Source organism: Dermacentor variabilis, chromosome 4 (genome assembly GCF_050947875.1).
Source record: "Dermacentor variabilis isolate Ectoservices chromosome 4, ASM5094787v1, whole genome shotgun sequence".
NCBI lineage: Eukaryota > Metazoa > Arthropoda > Arachnida > Ixodida > Ixodidae > Dermacentor > Dermacentor variabilis.
Window position 1 is genome coordinate 9,967,696 of NC_134571.1, and position 15,992 is coordinate 9,983,687.

At 48.8% G+C, this 15,992-nt stretch overlaps 1 protein-coding gene across 1 annotated transcript in view; it reads right to left on the bottom strand.

The window, feature by feature from the left end:
- Positions 1–9,815: 9,815 nt before the first annotated feature.
- Positions 9,816–15,992, bottom strand: part of LOC142577715 (glutamate receptor 3-like) — a 77,197-nt gene continuing 71,020 nt past the window's right edge. The window contains exon 16 of the mRNA XM_075687170.1: positions 9,816–15,619. Coding sequence (XP_075543285.1) covers positions 15,425–15,619 — 195 coding nt within the window. The 3' untranslated portion in view covers positions 9,816–15,424. The remainder of the gene's footprint in view (positions 15,620–15,992) is intronic.

The following is a 15,992-nucleotide window of genomic DNA, read 5'->3' on the forward strand; positions in this document are numbered from 1 at the left end:
TCTCATGGGCCTTCTGTGTCCGTGTCATCCTGCCTCCACTAAAACAAAGTGAAAGACGGCTTATCAACAAGCCTATATATTTGCCTTCACCGCACATGCAGTATTCGGAATCCGGCTGCAGCGAAGTCATCGTGTCAGCGCAACGAGATCCTTGCGCTACCCGTGCTCACAATCAGCTTTTGGAGAAATGATTTGCGTATATTGCTAGTGATTGCGCACATGCAATGCCTACTCCTACCCATATTCTTGCACCAAACGCAGCAACATGCACAAACCCGAAAGCCCACGTCCTCCCCTTGTTACGGTTGGCGTCTAGCACGCCGTGCGAAAAGGATTTTCGCCCACCATGCCTCGTCGAAACGAAGTGTGACTTCCTATTTCGCCATGGTCATCTCGAGTGTCTGCCGGTCTGGCGGAGGCCCCGCAGTGTTTACAGGCCTCTTTTGTGTGTGTGTGAGACTTTAGAGGGACCCTTTCCTCGAACTGTCAAACTCTACAGGAGAACTTCCACGAACCAGCAATGCGCAAAAGAGAAGGACAAGCATCTACAATTCACGGAGGCTTGATATAACCAGAGACTTGGTATAACCAGAGGCTTGGTATAACAGGAGACTTCGTATAAGCAGAGGCTTGTTATAACCGGAGGCGGAGCCCTCTTTCCGTGAATCAGACTCTGTGCCTGTCACGTGACGTCGACGGAAGCAAGATCCCTCCCACGACTATAGAGAGCCTATTTAAGGGGCTCCGAAATTTACCTTTTTTAACACTTCAGTCTCTTCTCTTCATCTTTCACCAACCTTTGAATAAACCGTGCAAGTTTCGCACTAGAAATCGTCTCGTCCTTGCCCGGTCGCCATGGTCTACCGGATGCCTGCAGCCCGTCGACAACGCCACGCTCCCCAATAGTAACGTCGGTCCAGCTTTGATAAACAGGCGTCGCTACAACTCGGAAGCAGTACGATACGCTACCCTGGAGTACGCAACAAACTGGCTGGCAGCGAATGGGATACGCAACCCTGGAGACCCCAACTTGGACGACATCTACGATATCGTAGCCTCTTCGTCCTGGCGACAACGTTCGGAAGGAAGGTGTCTGGATTCATTACTGCATATGGTGAGTGCACGGCTTTTCTTCACTAAGATATCATTTGGCTTTACGCATTTTTTTGGGGGAAAGTTCAGTGCACTGATTTTTCTTTAACCGTTGACGGAAGTTTGAGTACCGCAAGGTTGTTATAAAGTGACGAGTTAGCAGCAGTAAGGGTAGCCATGAACTTGAAGGCACTAAAGAAGCCGGTATTGTTGAGCTTGGCCAGAGTTGGGCCTCGAAATTGCCGATCAAAGAGAAAGCCGGAGATCATTGAGGCGATCGAAGCGATCAGGAACGACGAGGAACTGAAGGAATTCCTAGAGAGCATTGCGGAGGAAAAAGCGGAGCGTGAGCGGGCAGCACGTGAGGCCAAAGAAGAGCGCGACCGTGTTGCACGCGACGCACACGAAATGAAGCGCCTAGAGATTGAGCTCCTGAAAGCTCAAAATATTAAAAGACCTAGCACAGAGGCACGTGGAAGCGAGCCCAGAATGGCAGACTTGATGGCACCTTACGCAGTAAGAAGGGACATAGGTCTTTTCCTGGTAAAGTTTGAGCGCACGTGTGAGAAGGCGAAATTCGCGAGAAACACGTGGCCGCAACGCTTGCTTACGTTACTGCCAAGTGAGGTAGCTTATATCATCGCCCGCATGGGGAAGGAAGAAGCAGAGGACGTCGATGAAATCAAAGCGAATCTGCTCAAAAAGTATAGATTATCAGCAGAAGCATTCATGCAAAAATTCAGGGAAGTCGAGAAAATCAAAAGCGAGCCATACTCAGACTTTGCATGCACCTTTGAGGTAAACCTGAAGGAATGGCTCAGAGAAGAGGGTGCACTCGGCGACGCCGAAAAGAGAACGCAGTGCGTTGCTTTAGAACAGTTCTACCATCGGCTGCCAGTAAATATCAAGTATTGGGTTCAGGATAGGCTAGGCGTAGACACTATCACGAGAGCGGCAGATCTCGCTGAGGAGTACGTAACTCGCCGTGCGGACGAAGGCAACGAAGCTCCTAAGAAGGAGATCAATAAATACAGACCCGACAAGCCAAAGTGACGGTGAAAGTCGAGTCGGTATAAAAGAATGGAACGGTCAGATTCGGGGAAAAATAGTAACGAGGACAGCGAGGGAGAGAAGGAACCACCCGAACGGAGCGCAGAAAGGCAGAAGAAAAAAACTTTCAAGGCAAAGAAACCAGTAGTTTGCTACAACGGCAAACAAACGGGGCATATCCCCGTGGGGTGCACAAATCCCAAACTAGTATTGACGTCACTAAGTAGTGACGTAGAAAATCTGAACTTGCTAGAACCATACATTCGATACCTCGTGGTAAAGGGCAAACCGTGCAGAGTGCTTCGCGACTCGGCAGCCACAATAGACGTGGTGAACCCGCCGTACGTGGAGGAAGGCCAGTTCACGGGAGAATGTGCATCGATAAGCCAAGCCGTAGAGGCCTCCAGTGTTTGTCTCCCTGTGGCCAAGATTCGCATCGAAGGCCATTTTGAAGTACTGGACACTGAAGCCGCCGTCTCGGCAAATCTCCCGCCTCAGTATCCATATTTCTTTTCTAACAAATCTGAGGATTTGCTACAACGCAGGGGAATCGGGTTTAGTGAGGGAACAGTGCAAGCCCTAACTCGTTCCAAGGCAAGTGAGCTCGCGGCGAAGGCAGTGGTGGAGGAAACAGGTTTGACGGAGGATTCGTCAACCAGCACCAAACAGGACAGCCATATAGGTGATAATGCGGAGAGTACACCATCTAATGAAGAGGTCAGGCAAGCGCCGGAGCCTGAAATGTCTCGAGAGGCACAATGCAGGAGAATGTTATTCAACGTAAGCCCTGCCACAATAATTGCTGAGCAGGAAATGCGTAAGGCAGAAAGCAATGCTGAACTTTAATATGACAGGACGGCTCGCACGCGACGCTTTGAAGTTGGGGAAAAGGTAATAATATTCCTCAAACCCTCATTGAAAAACAAACTACAGGTTCAATGGGAAGGACCGGTCGACATAATTCAGAAGTTATCTGAAACAAACTACGTAATCACGGTACCGGGAAAACGAAGGACAGCACAAGTGTACCATAGCAATCTACTTAAACCCTACCGGCAGAGGGAAGCCATTGTGAACATGTCCCTTAACCAACCTGAGGAGATGCCTGTCGACTTTCCGGAGTTAACAGCAGTGACGGAGGCCAAAGACATTCACGAGACCGTTGACAAGTTAGTAGAACAGGCGGAGTTGAATCCCAATCAAAAGGCCGAACTGAGGGAACTCGTGTCTGAATTTAAAGACGTATTTTCAGAGACACCGGGCAGGGCCACTGCGATCGTTCACGATATTAAGTTAACCTCGTCGGATCCTGTTCGTTCGAAAGCTTATCGCGTTTCACCTTGTCGACGTGAAGTCATGGCCGCTGAAATAAACATGATGTTAGAGCTAGGTGTAATCGAGCCAGGAGAGAGTGATTATACCTCGCCTCTTATCTTGGTTGAGGTCCCAGGAAAGGAGCCGCGACCATGTATCCACTGCCGCAGGCTCAATTTAATCACGAAGGACCAGACTTATCCAATACCGCATATCGAGGAAAGGCTTGAGAAAGTGAGCAGTGCTAATTTCATCTCTACGCTCGATTTAGTCAGAGGGTACTGGCAGGTACCGTTGCCCGATCGGACAAGCAGGCTTGCGGCGTTTATTTCCCCGATGGGAACTTTTCGGCCGAAAGGCCTGAGCTTTGGATTGAAGAATGAGCCATATTGCTTCTCTAGCCTTATGGACCAGGTGCTACGAAGAATGGAGGACTTTGCACTTCAGTATCTCGATGACATAGCAATCTTTTCTTCATTATGGGCGGACCATATGCAACACTTGCGAACCGTGCTGTGCCGTCTACGAGGCCAAATTAACTGTTAAGGCTCCCAAATGCCAATTAGGGCGCGTGGAGGTAGTTTATCTAGGCCATGTAATAGGGCAAGGCCATCGTCGCCCTTCCGAGGTTAAATTGACCGCAATATACATCTTCCCCCAACCATGCACCAAGCGGGACATCAGGCCATTCCTTGGCTTGGCGGGTTATTACCAAAGATATATCCTGCGGTATTCTGATATTGCGATTTTTTTAACGGATGCTCTTAGAAAAACAGACCCACAAACGGTAAAGTGGGATGACGCAAAAGAAAAGGCTTTTAATATGCTGAAGAAAGCACTAACCAGTCAGCCAGTGTTGAACGCGCCCGACTACTCTCAGCCATTCATTCCTCAGTGTGATGCCAGCGACAGGGGTATGGGGTGGTGCTCTGTCAAAAGAGAGATGGCGAGAACGAACACCCTGTACTGTACGCCAATAGAAAGCTTTCAGTTCGTGAGGAAGCATACAGTGCATCAGAAAAGGAATGCCCCTGCGTAGTATGGGCGGTGCAGAAGCTAGCTTGTAATATCGCTGGTTCAAGGTTCACCATAGAGACTGACCACTGTCCCCTCACCTGGCTGCAGTCCATGTCTACGAAAAACGGCTGTCTTTTGCGCTGGAGCTTGGCTCTTCAACAGCACACCTTCGATATTCGCTACAAGAAGGGTAAGCTTAGCGGCAATGCCGACAGTCTAAGTCGTTGCCCCTAGAGTAACGAAAGCCTCATGCTCACCCGGGTTTCCATGGCATTGTTACGTTGTTCATACATTTTTTTCTCGAAGTTGTAGTCGATTGTTAGCTGATTTTAACAACCACGTCTTAACGCTCTCAAGAATAGGCTGTTCTTAGTGTTCAGGGGGGGGGGGGGGGGGAGGACGCGCGCAAGGAATGGGAAAGGTGTAGCGGGTTTCCTTTTTTTTTAAAGCCTGGTGTATCTTGGCGGAGGGTGGCCTTGTGCTCGCTGCTTTGTGGTTGTGGGTCCGGCATTGTTCTGGGGTGATTGCTTGCCCACGCAGGAGACGAAAAGTTGCGAGACCTGTTGCAAGTCCAGTTGCACCGGACCGCACCAGGGAGAAAAGCCACAAGAGCGCCACGAGGACTGATGAACGACCCCCAGGAATCTACCACCTACGAACCAAGGATTCGTCACCTCTGAGGGGAATTCTGCTACTGAAACGCCGATCCATCGCCCAGTGGCTGCTGGCCCCTACGCGTGGGATCTTCCTCCCCCGCCGGAGATGATGTTACGGTTGGCATCTAGCACGCCGTGCAAAAAGGATTTTCGCCCACCATGCCTCGTCGAAAGGAAGTGGGACTTCCTAATTCGCCATGGTCATCTCGAGTGTCTGCTGGTCTGGCGGATGCACCGCAGTGTTTACAGGCTTTTGTGCGTGTGTGTGTGCGACTCAGACTGTCGAACTCTACAGAACTTCCACGAACCAGCAACGCGCAAAAGACAAGTGCCTACAATTCTCGGAGACTTGGTATAACCAGAGGCTTGGTATAAGCGGAGGCTTGGTATAAGCAGAGGCTTGGTATAACCGGAGGTGGGGTCCTCTTTCCGCGAATCAGACTCTTTGCCTGTCACGTGATGTCGACGGAAGCAAGATCCCTCCCACGATTGCAGAGAGCCTATTTAAGGGGCTCCTAAATGTACTTTTTTAACACTTCATTCTCTTCCCTTCATCTTTTACCAACCTTTGAATAAACCGTGCAAGTTTCGCACTAGAAATCGTCTCGTCCTTGCCCGGTCGCCATGGTTTACCGGATGCCTGCAGCCCGCCGATAACGCCACGCTACCCAATAGTAACGTCGGTCGGGCTTCGATAAACAGGCGTCGCTTTAACTCGGCAGCAATACGATACGCTACCCTGGAGTACGCAACACCCTGAAGTAGGCCTCAAATGATCTGTACGTGATTACTAAACGTGGAATGGAAGTTGTGTTGTGAATGAAATTCAACTTTGGCTAGCCTGGTTCGTCCATCGCGGTGCGTGTGCTGTGAAAACACACACACACACACACACACACACACACACACACACACACACACACACACACACACACACACACACACACACACACACACACACACACACACACACACACACACACACACACACACACACACACGCACACACACACACACACACACACACACACACACACACACACAAACATGCACACACACACACACACACACACACACACACACACACACACACGCACGCACGCACACACACACGCACGCGCACACACACACGCACGCACGCACACACACACGCACGCACGCACGCACACACACATGTAGAAGTTCACGCATATGCTGCGAATGTGTATACAAGACCTCTCTGAATACTTCTCAAGGCGCAAAAGTCAGCACATCAAATTTGACAGCGTAAGCTGTTATGGGCTCATTCTAATAGCCCTTTCGGTTGGCGATGATGCCTCCTCCTCCACCGCCGGTTTCGGGTCTCCATCGCAGCTATCGCCTAGCGTGCGAGGTGTCACGCGATTTCACAGACGCACCGCATTGCGTCGATACGTGCTCACTTTGTATTGCAGTCACATATCGTGATGCGTATAAAGCCATACTTACCTAAGCAGTTCGTATTTTAATGTTTTGTGCATGCACGCACTGAAATGTCACATTGAAATGATGCACGCTTCGAAAGAGAGGAAAATGCCACTCCCGAAGTGCGGCATGGTCGATGAGGAAACGAAGACATCGCCATTTAGAAGAAACATAGCGAGCAAGAAGAAGTGACTAGCGCGTGTATTAAACAGCCCGTTCTAGTTAAAAAATTCTATTGAAGTATTGAAATCAAGCACACTTTACAAAATGCGATTCGAACCACTGAGCAGTACCTCAAACCAACAGGCCTGCGATGCTCGCCGAGCAAGTCTGAACTGCTGCTATACAGACCCAAGAGACGAGGCCAAACCAAAGGGATGGGACAGAGGGGCCGACCCATGCGTCCGCCTGTACACTACTTAGGGCACCATGATTCCGGTGGTCGGTCACATCAAGATTTTGGGCATGTCAATAGAGGCGAATGGCTCGCACACCATCACAGTCGCTAAGCTCATCACGAAGGCCGAGAACACCACACGCCTACTGAGACGAATGGCTAACCGGCATCACGGGCTCAAGGAGGACAGTCTGCTTAGCCTGCCACAGGCGTTCGTAATAAGTCACTTCGTGTACATCGCGGCCATGCATAATTGGTCGAAAGTGGAGAGTGAGAAGCTGGAAACACTCCTGCGTAATGTCGCCAAGAGAGCCATGGGTCTACCCATGCACACCAGCACGGAGGAACTGGACGCATTAAGCATGTGCAACACGCTGAGCGAGATTGCGGAGGCACAGGAACAGACACAGAACACCAGGCTGTCCGGCACACCTGCGGGCAGATGGATCCCACGAGAAATCAGCGTCGCGCCTCAAGAAATCGAGTGCAACAGACATGGGCTAACACCTGACCAGAGGAAAAAGATCAGGGCGACCCCCCCCCCCCCCCCCCCGCCCAGTAATATGAACCCAGAGCACAACATCGACAGAAGACTTGTTTGAGCCAAAGCACTCCTCCGACAAGCAGCCGCCTCCGGGAAAGCATGCTGCTTTTCGGCCGCCGCCAAATATCTTCGCAGACGAGCCTATGTAGCAGCGGTGGTCAACACAGATGGCACGGTCATCAATGCGTGCACGGTCCCCAGTGATAGTCCTGAGGTGGCCGAGCAGGCGGCCATCAGTCTTGCACTCCCAGAAGACGGTAAAAACTTGGTGTACTGCGACTCTAAGAGGGCAATTCTGTCCTTCGGAACAGGGAGCATATCCCCCACCATCGGCAGAATACTTGGTACTCAACACCTCACCCCACACTACATCAATTGGTTCCCGGCACACATGGGACCATTGGAGGGTCCGCTCCCTAACCTGAACGAGACGGCATACGAGGCCGCATGATACCTAACTCACCGTGCGAGCCCGGTCTCCCTCTCGGCAGGATGGGTGAGCGAGCGTGACCCCCTCGTCACTTACAACGATCTCACCCAGCACTACAAGTTAGTCAAGAGAACCATGCCGCTACCGCGCAAAGCACTCAATAAAGCACAAGAAGTCATGTACAGGCGGCTTCCAACGAGCACCTATACCCATGCCCGGCCTTCATGCACAAGATCTTTCCCGACGCGCACCCTCACAATGTGTGTCGCTTTTGTAAAGATTTAGCTAGCCTTGCTCACATGCTCTGTGGTTGGCCCCTAGCGCCGGGGGCCAGGACCACCAAGGAAGAGTGGGACCGCCACTTTGACGCGAACTTTTAACCAATTGCTGAGGGATAATGGTGAAAAATGTGTAGGAGCGGAAATATTTTCTTTTGCTCAGTGTAATCACGCACGCATAATACCAGATGATTAGCTTTCACGTATTTGCTGACGTCGCATGACAGACAAGCGAAGTGGGGGCTAGCTCTAAAAAAATTGACCAATAGCGGAGGGTTGATTTGCTGAAGTGGAGTAAAAAAGTTTGAAATAGCTTTACGTTATAGCGTCCCTGTTCATGTTTGTCTGTGCGTGCGTGACACCATGCTTGATAATATAATTAGCAAGCGTATCTGTACTGCAATTTATACGGCTGATAAAACTACGATTCTTGCTTCGGGTAGTTGTCTAACAATTTGCTATATCACTATCAATGTTACTGCCGCCCTATTCGTACGGCAATGAGCTCTTTTAACGGTTGAAGGGAAAGAAACAAATGTCGCAGTTCCGCCCGTAAGGGGAAGCGTCGATTGTCATAGCAAATTATTAATCTGCTGTACGAAGTAAGGATAGAAGTTTTATCCACCATATAAACTTGTTAACATTCTCTTACTAACTGAATTAACAAGCATGGCGTCACGCGCGCGCAGGCAAACATGAACACAGCTCACTGGATGACCGCGGGCACTCGTTGTCAGAACGGTGGTATGGGGAAGAGTGGTTGCAGTAGCAAGCGAATTGCTCTTCGTGGCGTAAAGCGCTTCAACGAGAACTAAGCCGCGAGAATACAGCTCACACGAAGCTATCGGCCCTCGGCTGGCCTAAACTCTGTACCCAAGGCAGATCGCTTTCAAAGTAGGATCCGAGGACCGCATGACACGAAGCTGCCACCAAAGTAACACCCCCTCCCCCGCCCGCGTTTTTGTAGCTCTTCTCGCGTATTGCGAGATGGCTAGGTGGCCGTTCTTGTTTATCTTCCTCCGTGGCACCCACCATCGCATCTGACTGATGGATGTCGGCAGGCCACCGCATGAGCATGACCGGTTGTACTGCTGGGCAACTTTCGATTTAAATTCGTGGGGAAAAAGAAAGTACACGCACGAGGATCTTTGGCATTGTTTCCAGTCTTCGCGGTTTGTTTTAGTTTTTAGCACTGTGTCTTATCCTTTCGTCTGGAAATCTGCTCAAAGCGCTTCTTTCGCGATGTCGCTGCGTCACGATATTCTGCAATTCTGAACGCAGAGTATCTGCAGAAATGACAGTGCTTCTTTGCGCGCCTTCTGCGTTTAAATTAGGTGTCTTTAAACTAAGATGCAAGAACGCTGGGAAATGTTTCAGAAAACGAAGACCATTCTGACAACCTAAGCTTAAAAATAAATTATGTTGTATATAAGATTTCTCAGTCCACATACATAGCGTAACGGGTATAGCGAAAGTGTACCTCGTGTGGCGCGCACGTTTGCTTTGCATCGCTTTCGTGGATAACGAGAAAGAACAGGCACCTTTGCACCAAAAACTTTCTGCGGTTTTGTCTACCGAGACGAAAGAAAGATAATTCAGCTGAGCCCGTTTGGGACACTTTATTTTTGTAAAACCGATGCCATTTATAAATTTACAGAGAGAAACATGAACATTTACAAAAGTTGTAGCGTCCCAGCATGGCAGATCCTCACGTACGCGATACACAGGTATACATCAGAATAGTAATACACGGTATGCACGACTTGCATTCTAAGATATATGTGTATAAGTATGTATAATATGTATGTCTGTATGTAGAGAGAAAATCGACGATGTTGTACACTGGGAAAGAAAGAAAACAAACAAAAACCAACAACACGCACGTAACAAAATCTGTGGCCACCGTAGAACACGCTTCGTTAAGCTAATACGTTGGTCAGCCCTGCAGAACGTGTTCGAATACAGTGCCACGTCGACCGCATCCCCGGTGCCGAGGATGCACTGGCCCATGTTTTCTTTGCTTTGGAGGCCAATTACAAGCGGTCACTGCCAACGATCTACGCCACGCATTTGAGCAGTCCGAACAGAACCACATCTGCGAAGTATAGATAGATCTCGGGACGAAAATGCCAGAAGAGCATCTTGCTTGACATCAAGAGGACCTTTGCTGGTGGCAGCGTTACAGGGTACACTGTATAAACACACTTCACATCATGAATTGTTCTCCTATGTGATTTTCTAAATTGCGCCAGTGTTCAAATGAGACCGTCTAAACTGGCCGTCAGAACATTTCCTGATGGTACTTGCGAGTGGAAAGCGATGACGGGTGCGCGGAGTCGACATTCCACTAGCCCGAGTACAAATGGTGATTTCTGCATGCTATTAGCTTATCACAATACTCTGCACATAGGTAGGTCATTGTTTTGCAAGTTGTGTACAAAGAGACTTTTCCGAAAGATGCAAAAAAAAAAGAAAAAAATAACACTGCTAGCTCTAATTCGATTCTGAAAACAGTTCGCCAGATTTTGAATTCTTAGAAAAAATGAGCTATACTAACGTTGCTCATATACTTCAGATACATTAGATAAGGAGAAGAATTTTTAGCAAGCAAGAAATAGTACCACATGGACTTTGCAATGAACGACGCCAGGGCATTTTTCACACAAATTTGATATTTTTGAAAGTATTTACGGGTTTACGCAGAACTGAAATAAGTTTGCGATGGTACCATAAGTTTTCTTGAGAACAATAATATTTCAGCCGAGAATGGCAAAAAGAGGAATAAGCTACGTGATTCTCTTCTATTCCTTGCTATTTTCGATATACGATGAGCAGGATACCCAGAAGGAGCAGAGTGTCAATTCGGCAAGAACGGGGAACACAAACAATGCAGTCGAAATGGTCACAGTGCCGACTGAGGGTTTCTTTCACCGCTACTTTTTGTTATCTACCTACATGCACACCATGATTACTTTGGAGCCACAAATGCAAAAAAATAAATAAATAGGAGACGTTGTAGCTATACAGACAGCCAATGTTATGCTAACGTTAGCATTTATTGGACACTTTTGCGTTGTTATTGGAGGAGTACAGATGCATGCTTTTCGTGTGAAAGTACTAGAACCGCGGCCTCGTATGCTTTTCGCATGTTCATATTGGCCTCTCTTAAATACAACATGCGAAACACAGACACATGTTGCTTTTAACAAAATATCGAACACAAATCATCGGGAGGATTGGCTGTTGGGCTAGTTAATCTTGCATTCTTACTATGCTAGCTTGGCGCAGAGTAATAGACGGACACCAAAAAACAATGAAACTGACAAGGACGGGCGCTAGTATCAAGTGTTTATTCACAGGGCACCCATCGATATGCGTACTATTTGAGGCGCGTGTGGGCAGCATCACATCGTCGTCTCACAGGGAGACGCGACCTTAAAAGACAGCGAATTGAAAAAAATCGTACACGGAAGGGTGCAGGCTCATAAAAGCTTGGCTGATTCACATAAAGGCATTCTTTTTCATTAAAGAAATTTGTCCGTTTCATTGTTCTTTTTGTCCCTCTATTACTTTTCGCTAAGCTACCATCGCTTGCTGAAAAGTCGCAGGGATTTGGCACGTGCAGTGAATAATCCCTAATGAACTTGTTTGACTCAAATTAGTTGTCTTGTGCCAATGCGCAGCTTATGACGAAGCTCTAGGCCACATCAATGCTGTACAGAATTTCGGAAAGCGTTCACTCTTTGAGAAAAGGAAATTTCACTAATTCTCTGCGCGGATATTGAGCTGACAGGGTTGCTGACATTGCAGACGGTGCTTGCTTGCGAGCCGGCGCAGGTGCCACAAATGCTCACTACTCATCGCGGTGGCTTTCGGATATATACATGGCAGCGTGGGTGTCGTCGTTAACCAATATGGCAAGCAGCTCATGGCCACGTTGAAGCCATAACTAACGCGCAATTACCCGTTTCGAAATAAGTGTATACTCATGCCAATGTTCAGACGTGGATTGTCTTTCTATGCGCAGATGTCTGCCACAGCAAAAAAAAAAAAAAAGAAAAAAAAGGGGGGGGGGCGGGGTGAAAGAAAAAGAGCAAGGAAAGAAAGTCAAGGATCCACTGCACCTGACACGAAAAATTTTGGTCTCTGCGCGGGAGGGGGCCACGAGGTTCGTTAAGTAGACTCAAAACGTTCACGCAGCACTATCGGGACGCACAGCTTTTGACGTGCACGAATGATCAGCTGGCCTCCTAGGGTGCGCGGCGAGGATCACCGCGTTTTCTTTATATTGATGCACAGGTGGCACAATGACACATGATTCGCACTCACCCGCCACTGAAGAACTACCTCTAAAATATGGTCGCGTATCACTGCACACTAACGCGCACCACGATGGCCGCTGCACGAAAGGCAGCGCCTCCGTGCGACCGCTTGAGCAAACAGTACGCGACGAGGCAAGCGCTCGGAACACGGCAGTACAGCGGGTGCAACAGTTGTGCAGAGCGTGCTCATGGGCGCCGCCGCCGTAACGGGCAACGTGAACAAGGCCACCCGTTACGAGCGTCACCAAATAACCAATGGCTGCGACCCCTGCGGGCCTCGAAGAAGAAAACATTCAGTCGACAATCGGGGCGACAAACACGGAGCAAGCGAAGCGGTACCGGAAACTATGTGCCAGCGCGATTGGTGCGAATAGATGATTTCACAGGCAGGCAGAGTATGGGGAGCCAAATGGCGCCAGCTAAACACACACAGGTTGACGCACGGAGGGCCCTTTGACAGCACCACCGGAAAACGCACTACACATTGTTCTCTCTGTGCACACAGCGCCTGCAACGGCGATGCCGAATTTATAGCGTTCTGGAGCCAGCGATAGACAGGGCTATGCCAGTTATCATCTACGGAAGCGACACACGCTGGTATACGCCGGCGTCACGTGACCATATAACAGGACGGCCGTAGGAGATTTTGTGGATGCACGTATCTAGAGGACGCCGGTAGCGGGTTTACTGTGACGTGTGTATGACGCGAACTACCTCCGCTGGAGCAGAAAAATGCCGTATAGTGGAGAAAAAATTTCGCAAAAAAATCATCATCACCCAGTGTTCCAATAGGTCGAAGGGTGTGAGGTTCTTCTATACCGCGTGTCCCAGCTAACGTTAGGCAAGCTGTTCAGTGAAAACAAAGATTTAGAAAACACGTTGCAAGATGCAGTTATTAAACCTATGGTATTCGGTCATCAGAGGTCGAGCACCGTACGTCTTACGATCGCATCTTGCACCGTCTTTCTTTCTTCTTTAGTTGAACAGCTTGGCTAACGTTAGCTGGGACACCCTATATAGGTTCAGCCTGTGGGAAACACCAGAGTTGTCATCACTACTTTTTTTTTTTTTTTTGCGACGTGAAAATGTATCACTGCCGTGAAGATTGCGTATGACTTAACCGGGTTTAGAGAACAGTCGTGTAAAAAGTAAACGGCCCGTTCTTTGTTTGCTGTGTTGCTGCTTGGTGCAGCTCTTTGATGAACTTGTAATTTTGTAGAAAAGTACTGTGGGTACTACGCAAGATGTTTAAAAAGATCGACAAAATTTGGCGATAGTGTGGGCACAGCCAGAAGCTATCGAGCAGTGTTCAAGGAAATGGAACTGAAGTCAACGTACTTACTGCTGTTGTTCAGTCCTCTTTGGAAAGAACATCGGTCATGTTTTTGGGCCGTGACATTTATTCCGCAATTCCTTTCTACTAGGTTTTCTCTTGTTCATCTTGGCTTTAATTTCAACCTCAATAACACGCGCTCTCAGCATAAAGATTTACGCCTGGCTACGCCCGTGCTGTTTCTCTTTTCTTGCGGTGCCAAATAACGATATACAAAAGGGTGGTGCTTTAATTCTCCGCGCAAGCTTCTTTAATTTGCACACACCCTTGACGTTTGACTTGGAGAAGCCACCCGTTGATAGCTGAATGGCGTTCTTCAAGCTTCTGTGAATTCTTGGCTAAGACAAGCTTCATAAGTTTAAGCAAGCATAGATTATCCTTGCGTTCGAAGCAAGGCGGCAGAAAAACGCACACACAAGAAAATGCACGGCGTCTCTCGTGGTAGTCGGTGTTATTGTCGCCACAGGTGGCTTCTTTTTCACTGTGAGGTTACAAGTGCCATTTTAGCTAGCAACCCTAACTCCCTGAACGTGCGGACATAGTCTCCGGGAGCGGGTGCAAAAATTCGTGCTATGCCAAAAGACATATGTCTAATAGTGCGCTGAATGTTCTTTGTACGTCGGGAAGGTAGTGCACTGCACGAATGTGCTGGGATATGGACACGTTTGGCTGGTAACCATCCTACGAAGTGGCAGTGTGCGTTGCTCCAGAGCGGCGGCCGTCCCTGCTGCTGCCCCACACATTTTTTCATTCAATAATGGCTGCTTGATACAGCCGTCTTTCTCCTCTAGCATGTGGGTAAGAAGCGTCTCTCTACTGTTGCCTTTCTCGTTGTCTAAATCTGTACGCACCATGAATCAGCAGTTCTGTACTCTGCTCGATACACAGGCCTGTTAGTCCCACGAATTTGCTCCTTAAGTTCCACCAACATTCCATTTCTGTAGGTCCACTGCTGTTGCTTTGAGGAACACTGCAAGCATGAATACCACAAGTTGTGTTCCCGCGAATGGCAAATCTGATGGGAGAAAACTCAATGTCATCGCGTCGTTGAGCCTAGAGCAAACGTTCTCAATTTCTCCTTCCTTTTTGTCTGATCCTTCACAACCAGTGCGCGCCTCAGGGCGAGGATCCTAATTCGTTCTGTTTTTGACTGCCGTAGCGTCACCCGACAGGGCGATAGCAGAACGACACCGAAAAAAAAAACAGGACAATGTTTACAAAGTACGCCGTTACGGAACAAGCTGTAGTCAACCAGAACCGAGGTGCAGCTGTCACTACATCTTTTTCGGTGCATGTTTGACTGCATATCTTCCGTATCGCGTAAGTTGCGTCAAAGCAATGTCGCTCATTTAGGTCACAGCCACGGCTATCACGGTCAGCCGGCTTAACCGCATCGGGACTGTTTCTTTTTTTGTCGTGGCAGGAGCAGTTAAGTGCTCCCATCCTTCTCCCTCGGTGACACACCGGCAGTGCTGGAAAGGCATCGCTCTCCGACTTGGTTGCGGGTCCCCACGAAAAGGCCTCTCGCAACGTCAAAATGGCGGATTCCTAGACTTCGGAGCTTTCGTAGCCGCCACCCCCTTTGGGTGACTCGACGGGGCTGTGGTCGATGGACTTTATCTCCGGGTGGTTCTCCAGGGGGTTCACGGCTAGCGGAACGATGCGGTCAGCTGTCACGTCGCGCGTGATGTCGCGGCTGTCATCTGCCGAGTCAGTCAGGTTCTCCACGTCGGCGATGGGAACCTGCAGGCCCGTTGGAAATGCATTACATCACAGTGGCCTGAGCGACGGTAGTAGCACTCTCGTGTGACTGCAATCGCTTATGTTAGGCACATATTTATTTCACAAGCCGAGAGAGAGAAAATGCCATACTGACATTTGACGTCTTGTCTATAGTTTAGTACCTGTTTACTGAGGCACACTACCTTGACATGACGTCGTACACGATTTCGATACGAGTGTACAAACCACTAGCTTCATGAAATTACTGACGTGCAATCCTTCCGAGTGACTATAATAGTAAGTTGCTCTGTGTTTAGCGATGAGAAAGTATCTCGTGATGCTGCAAAACTTGCAACACTGTTAAAAAAAACGAAGCTGTTTGCTGTTGTCTCAT